Consider the following 15,803-nt stretch of genomic DNA (forward strand, 5'->3'; position numbering starts at 1 on the left):
GCTGTCCCGCCTCCCCGGCCCTCGGAGCAGCACGGAACGCCCCGGCCCCGGCAGTTCTGTTCTTGGCACTCGGGCCACGGAGGGTCGGGCAGATCACGGCACCCGGGCATCCCGCGAAGTAAGCGGGGCACCCAGGGGCGACCTGTACCCGCGCAAAAATTCCTCTCACATTCGGAGTGAGGACCCGGGCGTCACCCCGGGTCGTTATTTTCCTTACTCATAAGTTTAAGGCATACCCTACAGCTCGCCGCGCCGCTGTGACACTGCTCGGCACTAACTCCACAGGTCACGGCGAGCGCCGCCCGACGCAGCCTCTAGCTGGGCTACAGTGTCCTCACTAATGCGGCCGGTTCTTGTCCCCTTTCGCGCCGCGGAACCGCTACAGCGGGCCGAACCGAGCCGCGCCGTGCCGCGCCGTATGCAAATGAGAGGCCCGGGGACCGCGGGGAGTTGTGGGGCGTCCCGTCACAGCGGGCGGAGCCGGGGCGGGGCCCGCCGTACTTCTGGGGGCGGGGCGAGGAGCGGAAGTCGTATGGTGTCACCTCCGGGACTCGCTCGCTGCGTCTCATCGTTGGGGCCGCGAGAAGATGGCGGACCTGTCTCTGGACGAGCTCATACGGAAACGCGGTGTGACGGTGAAGGGGAGGTGAGCGGTTGGGACGGCGACGCAGCGCCTCGGGCCGGCGGCCCCCGGCCGCTCTTCGAGAGTCCCTTCGGGCGGCTCCGCTCCGGGGGCTGCGGGCCGCAGCTGTCTCGGCGCGGCCCGGCCCTGCTCCCGCCCTCGCGTTCCCATTGGCTGAGCCGCGGGCCTGCGGGACCGCGCTGCCACGCGATTGGCGGCGGCGGCCGTCACTCAGGGCCGGGGCGGGGGTCGGGCCCCCATCTCGGCCCCTGTGCCTGGCGCTGTCCCGGTGGGGCAGGAGCGCTCACCGGCCCATCCCCTCTCGGTCTTTTCGGGATTCCTGGCATCGTCCCTTTTCTCACTGAACTCTCCGACTTGCCCTGTCCCCGCCGCCTCCTGCTCGTCCCCGCCGCTTAACCCAGCGCTGCTCCCTGTAACGGGGTTGGCGCCCCTGAACGCCGTCGGGCTGCAGGTGTTACCCAGGCAGTGCCCTGGCGTGGCCGGTGCCCCCGCGCTCCCGGGAGCGGCTCGGTGCATTGTGGGAGAGCCGTGGGAGGGCTGCTGGTGCTCGGGGAGCCGTAACCGACCGGGGCCGCCGGGCACCCGCGCGGGCGAGGCTGCCCGGACTTCGGAAGGTGTCGTCCCTCTAGCGTGGTCAGTGGCGCTCCGACTGATTGTTTGAAGTGGTTGAGAGGACGTGGAGCATGTTACAGATTGGAGCTGCAAGGTCAGATTATTTCTTTGCATGGCAGATGTCTCCAGTGTAGGCTGGGCCATTTACTGCCACAGTTGGCAGTTCTTACCTGGATTCTCCTTCGGTAGCTTTTCATTTTCGCTTTTGCCGTAGTCTCGTAATGCTTCTGAAGAACTTGTCCCCAGTCTCTGTTCGCTCAGTGTGCTCTTGCTTTGTTGTTTTTTGGTTTTTTTTTTTTTTTCTGTTTTTAATTTATTAGTCTTCGTTTTTGACTGTGAATGTGTATACACTTACATGTCTGGAGTAATATTCTGAGTTACCTGCTAACATATACAACCAAAACATTCAAACATATTTAAATCCTAGTCTAGACAAAGCCTTGGCCTTGCACTTTCATTCATGTTATCCTGCATATTTGGAAGAGTCTTAGGATGCTTAGTATGCCCCAAGTACCTCCTTTATCCCTTTTCAAATCCCTCCTTAATTCTCATTTCTTTCAGGAATTCTTCCTGCTTTTTTTTTTTTTTTTTTTTTTTTTTTTTTTTTTTTTTCGAACAATAATCCCTCTGCAGCACTGTGAGCATTGTTGTGCCCCCCACTCTTCTTGTATGTTGTGTTTAGCTCACTTTATAAATTCCTGAGGTAGCAGACTTGGCTTTGTGAAGTCTGGATAAACTGAATAAACTTAAATCATTATATTCTTGCTGTTCAGTAGTCTAGATAAAGTAACAGAAAAATTTTCACTAATAAAATGTACTGGTCCATAACATATTCAAGCCAGAGCTTGGAATCTTGGAAAGTGAATTAGATGTTTGAGATCTGCTTTTGTTTCAGGTTTGTGGCACAAATACCTCTGCAGTTAATGCTCTTGTAGGGTAAGCAATTACCTGTGAAAGAGAGTTGCTTATTAGGGTAAAGACAACTCTTCAGAAATGGTGTAATCTTCAGTACGGTTTCTTAACCTATTTCATTTGGTTCTGTCATCAAGAGTCTTAACTAATTCTAGTTTAAATGTTGATACATTTCTGGTTGTACTTTGATCTCCCTCATGAACCACTCATCCAGCCCTTTGCAGCGCTCCAGCTGAATGCTTTCAACATGTCTAAATAAATGCTTTTTAAAATTGCAAGGAAGGTCTTGCTCTGTGTCTGTTGCTTTATGGGTACTGTTAGTCTCCTGTGTTCTGGGTATATTTTCATAGATGGTCTTCATAATCCTCCTGTTTCTTCTGGCTAGTTTGCTTTGGCTGTATGAGAGAGCAGCCATAGGACTCTTAGATAGATAATAAAATGGAACTCCAGTCCCAGGTTTCCAGACATCTAGACACAAGAATGAAAGAGGCAGAAGCAGAGGTTAACTCTTTCATCTCTCGGGTGGTTGGGTTGTTTGTTTTTTTTTTTTTGAAAGATCTCTCCATTGAAAATACAGGACTGTAAATAATGTAAAGGTTGTGGAGTTAGATCAGGAAATACTAATATAAAGGTGCATAAAGAATTGAAATAGCATCATAATTTGATTTTGTGATACTAACCTTTTATTACAACAAATTCCAGGTATCTGCTTTTACACTTTATAATACTGGACAACACATTTCTGAAAGCAGATGAACTTTTTAGCCCTCTATTTTGACTTTTAAAAAGTCAACAGCAAGAATATTTTTTCTCTCTCTTTCTACTTTGTCTTTTTTTTTTTAATACAAAGAAACCCAATGGCATAAAAAACTTTTAAAATACTCATCAGAGGAACTCCATTTAGATAAACTGGTTTTGTTCTTAAGGCAGATTTTGAAAAAGTGTATCAGACCTGTAATAAGAAGGTAGTTCTAGCTTTCACCCTGTATTGTGCTGCTTTTTAGGAATACTTGTCTGCAAGTACAAATGCTATAGTTTTTGAGGGCTGTTGTCTTTCTGTGCTCAGTATTGTGATAATGATGTGCTTAAAAAGTAAAGGCCATTAAGTGCAGTAGTTCTTTTAGTAGATTAAAGAAGAGGCAGTTGTGAGTTTGCTGGCCCCAAGTTGGGCAACTCCCTGGGGGCTCCCCTGGCAGGGGAGTTAAAAAGTCATGTTAAAAAGTAATTTGACTAATGACTATTCTTGCTGGAAGCTAATCAACCTTGAAACTGGTGGCTTTGAACTGGGATTGTTACTGGTGCTTGTACATACTAAAATTCAAGTTGCTGCGCTCCCACAAATCTGAAATTCTTGCTGCCCAGAATTCTTGAAATCGTGTGTAGTTACATGTTTCCTTCCTATCAGGATATATTATTGTATTACAGAAGATGCTTTAGCAGACCTGTTCATTCCTAAAGCTAGAAAGTCTGTTCCTGTTCCTCTTTGCTTCAAAGGTTTCCCCAAAGTACCTGAGTTGTTGAATTTTGTTTAAATGTAGTATGTACTTAGCACAGCTGAAGTTAGACCCTTTAGTTTGTAAATGTGAGCTTAAGGATGGATTTTGGAAATCAGTTCCTTAGCTGATTATGTAGAAGAAAAAAAATGTAGCATAAAAGAGCTTAGGAGTTCTACTGTTGTATTTAGACGTCCAACCGGAGTGAATTTCTGCGCAGTAATAATGAACTTTTGTTTGCAGCAACACAAATACATTTGTAATGCCTGAAACTTTCTTTCTTTCTTTCTTTCTTTTTTTCCCCCCTCAGACTTAACACAAGGCCAGTGTTTGGGGGTGTAAGATCTCGCATTGGGATCCAGCAAAATCTTCTGAATAGATCATCACCAGCTGTGAGCTTCCAGCAGACTTTTGATGCCCGACAGAAGATTGGACTCACTGATGCCCGGCACAAACTGGGGGTTAAAGATGCCCGAGAAAAACTGGTTCAAAAGGACGCTCGGTTCAAAATCAAAGGGAAGGTGCAGGATGCTCGAGAGATGTTGAATTCCCGTAAGCAGCAAAGTGTTGCTGCTGAAAAGGTGACCAAAGTGGTGGATGCCAGAGAGAAGATCAGCTTAAAAAGGAGCACTCCAGCCGCTATCAGCCCAGCTATGGGGACAGTAAATCCAGCCATGAAAATCACCAAAACTATCCAAGTAGGTGAATGAGTCACCTCTGAGCCCCTCAGTTACTCTGCAGCAGTTCAGTTGACATGATAATACATTAGTATGTTCATGTGGTTACAAGAAAAGCAACAATGACACAATTTTGAGAAAGACCCCAGCCTGTGGGGTGGGATTCTGATCCTTTTGTGGGTCCTTGCAGCTGCTTGGGACTTTTTGTAGAATCACACCTTTCATTTAAATTTTCATTTTAATTTTGGGCCCAGAAAGACTGAGGTAGAGCTCCTGTCAGCATTAAAGGAAATGTCTTGAATGGTTAAATAGTCTCTTTCCTACCTGAATGCAAACAAAGTGATGCAGATTTTTTGTCATTCTTATACTGCCCCTCTTTGCAAGTCTGATGTGGTGGATTGTCCTGTATAGATAACTGGTTTATCCTAGTGGTGGAATAGCAGTTTAGAATATGCAGCTGTGTTTGTATCTAAGAAAATTTAAAATTCAATGAGCCGTTCTACAATTTTCTCTTTTTATACTTGTCTGGTTTCCAGGGATTTGCCTGATCACATGAAGCATTCCTGCTGAGGCTCAAGATTTCTTTCAGTTGTATTATAATCAGTTGATCACCTTGACCTGCTGATTTCCTGGGCCAGTTTTCTTATTTCATTTTGCTGTGTGCATAGCAATTTGATTCTTAGCCAGCTTCTCTGAGAAACAACTGCTCTTGAACTGTGTCTATTAGATACAACGTGTAGAGTCAGAAGAGAAATTTCCAGACTGTTGGGATTGTTGTTTGAGTGGTTTTGCTTCTTACCTCTACAAGCATGTAACTGAAGTTCCTAGTCTACCTCTTCCATTTTCAACCTCCCAAAAATCAGTAGTGTGCTTACTCATACCCAGAAATCTATTGTCATGAGTTTGAAAGCCTAGATGAGATTGGCCTAGGAAATTTCCCACTACTCCGCAGGTTTCCTGGCAGGCTGATGTAAGAAGGAGAAAGGACTCTTGAAGCAGTAAGAAGAGCTGATGGCAGAGCAGTAGAGCAGTCTGTTCAGCAGTTGTTAATTAAGAGGGTGATTAGTACTCTTGCTGTCCTTCTAAGCCAAATCACCAGCATCAGCCAGGAGGAATTGAACATCTTCTACAAAGTTTCTCGGAGTTAAAGTAGTTTCCAGAGACTTGGTGCAGTAGCTGTTTGTTCTGACCTGGTGTTTCGTGGGCTTTTTGTTTGACTTGTTTTGACCAATTTTTGTTAGACATCATAGTGCAAGGGAACATGTATATTTATACATAGGGTATCATGGTGATTCAGACTCTAGACAGAACTTTGCACATAAGCAATTATCTAAACATTTAAAAAAAGATTTGTACTGAAATTCCAAATTACCCCTGACCCTCCTATCTTCCTGAACATGGAAGTGGAATCAAACTAGTGTATCTTTGATCCAAGGTACAACACACAGCTCTAAATGTGCTGTCCTGAGGTGTTGTTTATCATAAAGCAAAGAAAAAATCTTTGAAACCAAAAAATGACAGTAGGTTTGCTGCTGTTTCTGTAGGATGGGTATCCTTGTTTCTTTGATCAGCAAATTGAAACATGAGGTGCTATGATATAAGTTGCAGTCTAGAAAAAATGCAAATCTGAAGATTTTATTACCTGTGTGGACTACTTTTGTAAGAATAGGTGTTCTTTAATGGACAGATTCCAGCTTTTTCAAAAAAACAGAAGGGCGTTTTTATGGGTGTTGTTGCATGATTTCAGTTATCGATTAGTACAGCTACATTCCCTACCTCCTTCTGTTGTGGTTTCCCTGTTTCATGGTATAGTGGGCTGCACACTATTCTGTGCATCATTTTATTCCAGCTCTAGTGCTAAGGGGCAGTGTATATTCTCCTTTTGTTTGATGGAGATATGTATGTTTAGTTACCTGCAGCATGAAAGAAGAGACATTTTCTGACTTACCCCATTCATGGTTTTGTATTGGCAGAAATGTAGATCTAGTCAGTCCTGACAGGACTGAAGTTAACTTCTCTTCCCAGTAATCTAGGACTAAACCCTAAGTAATTTGAATCCTTTTCTTCATGTGGTCTTAGATTTTAATTTAAGTGAAGCTATCTCATATTGAACATATCACAGGAAATACAGGTGTTACCTAAGAGCATATTGTGGTAATATGTTTCAAAGCAGGGAAGGTAAGTTTCATTTAAGTGATCTCAGGGTATTCAACTAAAGCTTTGATCTTATTGAACTTAACCTGGTGGACTGTAATGCTTAATGCTTTGGTTCTTTATCTCTAACTGTAGCAGAAGGCTCCAGTTCCTGGACACTCTCATCCAGCAGGAATGAGGATCAATGTGGTGAACAACCATACACATAAACAGGTGTGTACCTGCTCTGTACTCTTTGTTACCTTTAACAGGGAAGAAAATATGTCCATGAACATTAGCAGGTGCAAAGAAAACTCTTAAGTAGGAAAGAAAAACATTGGAAAGTTCTCCATCAGCTTAGCTATCATGTCTTGCATGGTTAAGATAGTTCATGGTAATTGAGGTTTTCATTTAGTGTAACTTATCTTGATTCCTAGTGTATTATCTGCATGAGATACAGGAATGAGAAGCAGATATTCCCAGTTTTATCTGTGTGCTAATGGTATATTTTTCTCCCTAGAGGCTGACCTCTAGCTCTGATGTTCTTGTATAAATTTCTTATGACACCACATCAGATCAAGTTTTTGATTGTTTTGATTCACCATGCTGCCAGCCTCTTCAGAGAGAGGATGTAATTGTACATGGTCAGATGTGCTGCAGTGAGGTGGGAGAGGGTATAACCTTCCTGTGAAATCCCAGCTGTGGGCCACCGCTGGAATCCTGATAGGGATTGTTAACATGATGTTAACTAGGATTCTGATGTACTTCCAGAGTTCCCGTAGCCCTTTTCAAGCAGATTTTGAGAAAGACCTTAGAGTATTGTCTTTCTGGGATCAGTTTTAACAGATTTTGTCACAGCCCCCAGCCATTCAGCCACCTTACTACCTTGGGTGCTTTCAGAGAGGAATTGGATATTTTTATTATTTATGTTATTTTCTGTGTATACACAAAGTATTGCATGAAGTACTAGAAATCTGACATTCACAATATCATGTCATGTGATTTTTTTTTCCCATGATTATAGTAATTTTAGCTATTTTTGTATGTTACCTTTATGCTGGCCTGCTACCCTCACCTATCTCAGAAGCTGTTATTTAAGGAAGTGTCTTCATTATTCTGACCTCATCACTGTAAACGTGGAATCCATTTCATTTTGTCTCAAACTCAAGTCCATTGTCCTGATGCCTACTGTTTTTCCTATCTCTTTTATTTTCTGCATAATTCTCCTCTGTTCTCTGTCCATTTTGGTTTTTTTTTTTTCCTTCATAGCATTTGTGTCACTGGAACAACTTCCCTGTTTGTAAACCAGAATCTTGCTGACTATGGACAACCCACTGATTTTGCAAGCTCTCATTGCTAATCCCTCCATTTTTCTTTACCTTTTTACTGAATTAATGGGAAGCTGTTTGCAGTTGTGATTTCTTATGTTTTGCGTACTCCTATACGTGTCTAGACTTCTTAACGTTATTTAGGGTCAATCGAAAAAATGCTTGTGTAGGAGCTCATCTCAGTATTTTAAGGCAAGACTATGAGTGTTAAGTTGAACTGGAAAATTAATTATTCATTCAGTAAAGCTCTTAGTGCAGTGTTCTCTAGGGCCAGATGGATATGTCCTGTGCTAAGGAAAGCAGGCTATTCAAAAGGAATGTTCCATTTAAGTGTATTCAGCAGGCATTTGTTTAATTTTAAAAAACCCAACAGCAAAAAACCGCAAAGAAACAAAAAAACCACCCACCATACACCCCCAAACTAATTTAAAAATCACATGCACAGGTTTCAGCTGTAAAGGTAGGAGAGTGCTAAAAAGTAAGACACTGAGGCTTTATTGCAATAATGTAGCTTCAGCAGTCCTAATGAGGTCCAGGAGTACGGGGATCTGTATGTGGTTTCAGTATATCTAGGGAAACAGTTTTACTCTGGTGTTTTTGGAAAGAAAGTCCAATAGTTTTTATACTGATGTTTTGACATGGACTTACATACCTGAAACTAAAATCCAGTGTAATTGTGTTCATTAGCTGAAGATGGTTGAAGGCTGAAGGCAGGAGAAAACTGCCTGTTTTTGAAATGTCTCAATGAAATCTTCCTGCATGTAAACTATTGCCTTCTTTACTTCAGGGCCTATATGACACGGAAGATGATGATGAAAGTGTCTCTCCCCTTCCTAGCAAACAGATGAAAATCACCACCACAAACAGTTTCCTGCACAACTCGGTAAGGGGTTATCTAACAGTCCCCACCATGCCATGCTCACATTGCATGGACACAGAGGCTGTGTCTTAAGAGGACTTAAGTTGCTTTAAAGTCTGTAAATTATGCTTTCTCCTCAAATATTTGCTCTTCACCCCACCCTTCCTTTGTGCCAATGCTTCTACTGTTATTTTTGGAACAGAGTTCTTTTAGGGTAACTGGGTTTATGGGCTCTCAGCAGCCAGAATGTTTGCTTTCTGCCCTGCTGGCAGGTTGCTGCATCCTGGCTCTTTCTTCTTGTTGAGGAAGTGCACTGAACCTGTCTTGTTACTGTTGGAGTAAATCAGCAAGGGAAGCTTTCTGCTGCTTCTGGAGACTGGGCATCAAAGCAGGAAATCTCTTGCAGTGCAAAAATCTTAGTAGGTAGGCATCTTGTTGGGGAGGACTGTTGCTCTGGAGAAGATGGAATTTCAGTACAAATATAAGGTCCTGCCTTTGGCATGGGATGGCCCTCTGCAGCTTAAACTGAGAACTGACTGGCTAGAAAGCATCAGCAGCTTTGTAGGAAGGAGCCTAGGGGTCCTATTGTGCGATCTGCTAAGAATGAGTGAGTAGTGCATCCTTCCAGCAACAAAGGCCAACTGTAGATAATTAATCAAGGAAGATAATTATTGCTGTTTTACATTTTGAGAATGCATCCAGAATTCTGTGCCTATCTTGGGGCTCTGCAATACAAGAAAGACATGACTGGAACCAGTTAACAGGGTGGTCTGAGGGCTGCATTGTATTATGCACAAGGAGAGGGTGAGAGAGCAGTGTCTCGAGGCTGAGAAGGCTGTAGTGAGATCTGTCCACTCTCACTGCCTGGAAAAGGTTCTTTTCAGGAGTGACCATGGGGAAAACAAACCAATAAATTTGCTGCAGCAAAAGAAATTCTAGTTGGTGAAATTCTCACAGTATTGATCAGCATCTGGCACAGAGACCAAGAGAGGTTGTGCAGTTGTCATTCTTGAATATTTAGTGCTTAGCTGGATGAGGCCCTTGCCAACCTCATGTGTGTTTGAAGTTAGCCCTGTTTCAGGAGTTGGGCATAGGTTTGGGCTAAGTTATCCTCTGGTCTTGGAAAAGCAAATTCATGTGGTTTTACCTTCATGCAGGCACTGTAGTACTGTGATTACCCCAGGAATTTATTTCCTCATGTGGGTATTCAGACTAGAGCTTCAGCTATTTGTGATTCTCAAATAATCTTATGAGGGTTTTTTGAGGGTTTTTTTCACAAGTAAATTTGTTCTTTTCAGTGTTCACATCAGCTTTCAAGCACAAGTTTTAGTCTGGCTTTAAACTCAGGTATTTCAGCCTAAGTTCAATGTCTTTGTGTGCCCTAGCTTGGCGATTCTGAGGAATTACTGCATTTTGTTCTGTGGATTCTCAATCTTACTGTTAATGAGCAATCTTTGTGAACTCTATATAAAGTACTTGAAAGCCTGCAGATGAAAGGAGCTTTTCAAATTCAGATCATATTGTTAAAGTTCATTTATGAAAAGTATGAAACCAAAATTGCTTATGAGGGAAGTGCTCTTTCTGGATAAGCATACCTTTTTATGTTTATGCCCAGAAACTTGAGCTGATTTTTTTCTCTGAGCCTTTTGATAGTCTTCAGCACTGTAGTGGTTTTGACACTGGGAAGGACATGCAGTGCATACTAGTAATACTCTGGTGGTGGTGCTTGAAGAAGAGTGATGGCTTTTGTAGGCTGTAGCTCTGAGATACTTTCTTTTTTCTTCCTGTAGACTGGTCTGAGCAGCAATAAATTCTCTCTGTCCAAGACTGTTCCCCTGACTAAAGTGGTCCAGAACGATACATACACAGCTCCACCTGCAATTCCCCCTCCTATGCGGACAAAGGCCTTGGCAAACATGTCCCGGACCTTAGTGACAAAGGAAGTGCCTCCAAAAGAGCCAGCACCTGTTGAGGTGAGCTCAGGGAAGGGGAAAATGCTCTTTGTAGAAGTCTCTGAAACATCTGAAACTTGTTGTTCATTGGACATGTGAGCAGCTCATTTGTGCCTGCCTTTCACCATTAGTTCTGGGACATCATCAAGGTTATTCTGATAACTGCAGTCCATGTCCCAAGAATTTGGAACCTGTCTAAACATCCTTTCCCTGCACATGATCCTGGAGGAATCCATATTACAGGAAGGGAAGGTGGCAATTGTTTGGACACTCCTTGGTGGCTTTCATGTCCCTAGGAGTAGTGTTTTAACACTATTTCCTATGTTCTATGTCCACTCCAGCTAGCAAGGAAAAAAAAAGAGTTCTTCCAAATGTACACATGAGACCTCCCAGGCAATTTGTGGACAGCCTGCCTGGAATTGCTTTGCCAAACTGCCTGATGTTTGGTACAAGTAACCCACCGGATGTTTCTAGGTGTGCTGACTTCAGCATGCTCTTGAGAGGCTGGAGCTGTATTTTGGAGTTTGCTGGCTGGTGTAGAGTACAACAGAGACAGGCTGTTAAAAGTGTGGGCATGACCAGAGTACTATGTATGCAGGTTAAATTAATGTTATTCTTGGGAATAAGTGAAAAGTTACTTCAGAGAAAAACTAGCATGGAAAAGAAGCTCCTTTTTGCCATCAGATGAGCTGGGCTTTAGTACACTTTCCTATTACTAGCTGTAGCTCTCTCCTTTGCATGTATGTACAGACATTCCCAGATATATCCTTAGTGACTTTTTATTGCTTTCTCTGCTGTGCTGTATTGTGTGCCATATTTCTGTGATGCATTTGTTTGTGTTGGCAGCTGGCATTCAGTCCTTTGGAAGGCACAAAGATGACCGTAAATAATCTGCATCCTCGAGTCACAGAAGAAGATATTGTTGTGAGTGTTGCTTTCTGCCAGACTGTGCATGAGTGACACTTCCTTTCCGTGTCCTAGCTCTTCTGATAAATCATTTGATCTATGGTGAATGCAGTGAAGAGAGGTGTGATGTGGGTTTACTGTCTGTGCAAAAACTTTGAGGGTTCCTGATTGTTTGGGGGTTGTTTACACTTTTTTTAAAAAGTGTGTGCTTAAGAACATGGGACAAAATCCCACAGAGTATTTTGAGACACCTGACATCACTTAGAAGAAGAGTTCATGCCAAATGATTCTTCTACCCAAACTCATGCCCCCATCCAAATTATCTAGGGGCTTCCATTCTCACCGGGCTGAGAATGAATCTGGTCTTCCTGTGGGAAAAACATTACTGGGTACTGGCCCTGCACTTCCCTGCTTGTGTACTGTCTATTACTAGTGCCAAGTACTTATACCATAACAAACACAGTAAGAGAAGTGTCCAGATCCTGTCAGGTATTTAATAAGCAGGATGGGTGGTGTGATGAAGCTAGTAAACCCTTCTCATGTAGTGCCTTTGATGTGACCATGGTCATGACTGAGTCTCTGCCCTCAGGAGTTATTCTGTGTGTGTGGCGCTCTGAAGCGAGCCCGGCTGGTGCACCCTGGCGTGGCTGAGGTAGTATTTGTGAAGAAAGAAGATGCTATCACAGCATATAAGAAATACAACAACAGGTGTTTAGATGGTAAGTTTGATGCCAGAGTTGCATGTAGAATAAATAAATCAAGAATGACTTTTCCACCTGAGTGGAAGGTTTAAAAGTATCTTAGATGTTAATATGCTATCAAGAGAGAAATACCAGAAAATCAGTTCAAGAGCTAGATAAGATAATAATTGCTGTGTAACTAGCTGGATATATGCTCAGTTTATTTAAATGCAATAAAAAACCCTACCCACATTTTCCTAGAAAAATAAGATTCAGAGCTGGAGGCAGGGTCCTGATGAGTCTCCTGGTCTAACTTTCAGATTAAATTCCTTGTGTTTCTAATTTGGTACCAAGAGCTGTGAAGTTGTCATAGTTGAGATGGAGACAGTACAAAGCAGCACACTCCATTTTCAGAAGGCTTCAAACAGTTTTTTATTATAGCATGCGTACTTTTTACACATTCTTACAAAACTCGTAAGTTTACACTTTACTCGTTGGTCACGAGAGACAAACAAAGTGCTTATTGGAATAGGCAGTTGCAGGTTTCTCTTATTTATCCTTCTTTCTTTCTTGGTTTCTATGTCAACAACCTTGGTAGAAAATTCTTTCGGGGTAAACATTGATCCTCTTATCAAACTTGTGTCTAGCTCATAGAAGTCGTTGTAAAACCTCTTCCACAGAAAGTCCTTAGGAAGGCTTTACCTGCTTACAGAGCTACTTGCAAAATACAAGTAAAACTCGTATTTGCAATAGTTTCAGGGTGTACTCAGGAACATTTTGAATTGGACTTGTAAAATAGTTAGTATCAGATTCTCCATAAACTTTAAATAATGCAATTTTATTTTTTAACCATGTTAAACTGAAATTATTGTTGAACTGTTAATTTTTAGCTGGAAATAGATGCTTTTTCTTTCTTTTGATGAGTGATATGTTATGCATGTCAGATGAGGAGCAGACAGCTAAGAATGGGAGATCCTCTTGTGTCCCTACTGAAGGCTTCATACTTCTGTGTAACTTGTTATTTAGTATGATCCTTCATATGGTACTGAGTGTTTCAGTGGCTCTTCTATTGCTATGATTCTGCAACAAAAGATTTATCAGCTCTTTTTTCTCATATTTCCCCAGCATGTCAAACTCTATTGCTTGCACTGTTGCGTGATGTTTCAAGGATCTTGCCTTACTCCACTTCTGATAGAATGAATTTTGTGGTTTTTTTTTTTATTTAGGTCAGCCAATGAAATGCAATCTTCATATGAATGGGAATGTCATCACCTCAGACCAGCCTATATTGCTGTAAGTGTCCTTCAGTGGGGAAAAGGTCCAAATGCTTTTGCAGGTTCTATTTTGAGAATTTTGTCTCATGAATTTTCTTTCTCTCCCCTTCTGTGCCACAATATGTTGAGTGGAGTGCAATGTAGCTTGACTACATAGTGTTCTCAGCCCTGAGGCTGAGATGAGGATATTTTCTTGTGAGAAAAACATATTTAAAACCTTTCTCTCTGATACTGGTAAGGGGAAAACACTGATAACAGGAAATGCAGACACAATGGTAAAATTTATTTATCATAAAGAGAGGTTAAATACTGCCTTTTTAATTTTTTTTTTTAATCCTCCAGCCGATTGAGTGATACCCCTTCAGTGAAGAAGGAAGGGGAACCACGCCGGTCAAGTGCAAGCGCCTCCTCAAATCCCCCAGCTGAAGTGGACCCTGAAACTATCTTGAAGGCACTCTTCAAATCCTCAGGGGTCTCTGCCTCCGTGCAGCCCACAGAATTCAAAATTAAACTCTGAGAGGGGGGAGCAAGCAGTGGACTGGAAAACTCATATAAGCTGGGGGATGAGGAAAGTGCAGGAGTGCAGATGTTATTTGCATTTGCCTGTCCTGAAGTTTTTTGTTTTCTATGATCGCTACCTTACTGTACAATAGTGTTTCCTCTTGTGTGTGTACTTTCTGTTTTCATAGTTGGAGTTTTCTTCCATGATTTTTTTTCCCAAGAGAATAACTTTCCCCTTCTGCCAGTAATGTATTACCAAGCATATACCATGTAACTTCATCCTTTACTCCAAAGCCCCCAGTGGCCATTAAAAGTGCACATAGACTTTGAGGGAAGGAGTGGTGATCTCCTTCTGTTTTCTTCTGACTGACCATTAACTAAAGGGTGCATCCCCTTGATTGTCCACAGGAAAGAGCACCACATTGTTTCTGAAGTTGCTGCACTGGGTACAAAGGCAGGTTGGGCTCCATCCAGAAGGGACTTGTGTGCATTTGGTGGCATAACTCTTCCTTCTGGCTGTTGGACACTTTCCTGCTCAGCAGCTGGGACATTGAGAAGAAGCGGGAGAAGCTGAGCTGCCCGCGGTGTGCCAGCGGAGACATCAGGCAGAAGGGATGTATGCGCGAGTGCACTGGCCATCGTGCTCTGGGCGGGGGTGTTTCAACTCTGGTGGTGCTGGAGGGTTGTTCTGGCATTTGTACAAGGATATTTGCTCTGGAGGGTCAGCTCAGTTGTTCTCCTCTTTCTGGACTGAAAAATTAAAAACCAGTCATGTTCAGAGCTAGAGGAAGCCCAGTTGTGTGACTCCCATTAGATTATATTGCCTCCTCCTGCTGATGCACGGACATGAGTTTCTTTCTTGGCTTCTAACTCAGCCAATCTCCTATAAAAAGGAAGGACCTGAGACCCTTTTCAGATCCTAATACACACCGAGTCTTGTGTCTGAGAACTCGTTTCTTTGAGAGATGCTATTTGTTTGGCTGCTGTGCAGTTATGCTGCTGGCATGCCTGGATTTGGAGGATGATGGCTGCAGCGTGTGGCTTCAGGGAGAGGTTTAGGAGCAGCGGGCAGTTAGCGCTGTGTAAGGAACGCGGGAGAGGAGTGTCAAGTCCCGTGCAGGGCGGCGAGGACTGGCGTGGGGCAGCGCGTGTGTGTGACAGGCCACTAGGTGGCACTTCCAGTACTTCGCATTGTTTGTGCCGCATTGGCGCCTTGGATGTTAAAAGTCCCAGTAGCTCCACTCCTTTGTCTTTGGTCAAACTGTATTGGAAGAGAGGAAAGCTGAGAGCAATTTCCAGAATCGGGTTGGGGTTTGAACTTGATCCTACTAGCTGGGAAACTAACCTAATCCATTCTGTTCAGCTCTGCTGAGTGGCTCCTGTAAGTCCAGATTCCGTTTCTTGGACAACCCCATGTTTCTTTTGCTTTCTTGTTCTGTATGAACTCTTTCTTCTATCTAGCTTGTGCAGACCATTCCTTAATCTCACTGTATCCCTTTTAGCCATGGAAAAAATAAGGACTTGGCAGGACTTGTTTTTTCTGGAGTACTCTCTTTGGTTTGAAGGGCAGTGACACCATGATTGGTGGGGTGCATCATGTGAGCATCAGATGTTTGTAGGGGAGGGGACCTAAGACAGCTATTGTTCTCCTTTTTTTAGATTGCCCACCAAATACCTGTGTTTTCATTAAAAAAAAAAAAGGGAGGGGGGGAGGAAACATTAGGGGTTGGAGAAGATAATGTATTACCTGTTTCTGAATAAACGTTTGTTACACAGAGAGTGGATTCTAAGCCTTTGTAGATGCTGTGAAGCAACTAAAGATAAGTGGTGGTG

The 15,803-nt window shown here is 43.0% G+C and overlaps 1 protein-coding gene and 1 non-coding gene across 4 annotated transcripts; one reads left to right on the forward strand and one right to left on the reverse strand.

The window, feature by feature from the left end:
• Nucleotides 1-85: 85 nt before the first annotated feature.
• LOC128808263 (U12 minor spliceosomal RNA) lies at nt 86-234 on the reverse strand. The gene has a single exon (XR_008437424.1). It is a non-coding gene; the product is annotated as a U12 minor spliceosomal RNA (small nuclear RNA).
• Nucleotides 169-14,300, forward strand: POLDIP3 (DNA polymerase delta interacting protein 3). 3 transcript variants are annotated; one of them, XM_053978878.1, is made up of 9 exons: nt 169-1,349; nt 3,971-4,358; nt 6,627-6,704; nt 8,586-8,681; nt 10,448-10,630; nt 11,456-11,533; nt 12,105-12,234; nt 13,422-13,488; nt 13,812-14,300. In XM_053978878.1, the coding sequence occupies exons 1-9, from the start codon at nt 1,327-1,329 to the stop codon at nt 13,984-13,986; spliced, it is 1,218 nt and encodes a 405-aa protein (XP_053834853.1). In that variant the 5' UTR covers nt 169-1,326; the 3' UTR covers nt 13,987-14,300. The 3 variants fall into 3 exon arrangements, with proteins under 3 accessions (XP_053834853.1, XP_053834851.1, XP_053834852.1); XM_053978876.1 differs by having other exon boundaries at nt 169-646; XM_053978877.1 differs by having other exon boundaries at nt 169-646; nt 6,630-6,704.
• Nucleotides 14,301-15,803: the final 1,503 nt, after the last annotated feature.

Source organism: Vidua macroura, chromosome 5 (assembly GCF_024509145.1).
Source record: "Vidua macroura isolate BioBank_ID:100142 chromosome 5, ASM2450914v1, whole genome shotgun sequence".
Taxonomy (NCBI): domain Eukaryota; kingdom Metazoa; phylum Chordata; class Aves; order Passeriformes; family Viduidae; genus Vidua; species Vidua macroura.

Bases quoted from the DNA above. Each gene is read 5' to 3' on its own strand.
- POLDIP3 (XM_053978876.1), top strand. From the start codon at position 588: ATGGCGGACCTGTCTCTGGACGAGCTCATACGGAAACGCGGTGTGACG. The intron at 10,631-11,455 runs GTGAGCTCAGGG...TTGTGTTGGCAG, and splicing joins AAGAGCCAGCACCTGTTGAG to CTGGCATTCAGTCCTTTGGA. The intron at 11,534-12,104 runs GTGAGTGTTGCT...CTCTGCCCTCAG, and splicing joins TCACAGAAGAAGATATTGTT to GAGTTATTCTGTGTGTGTGG.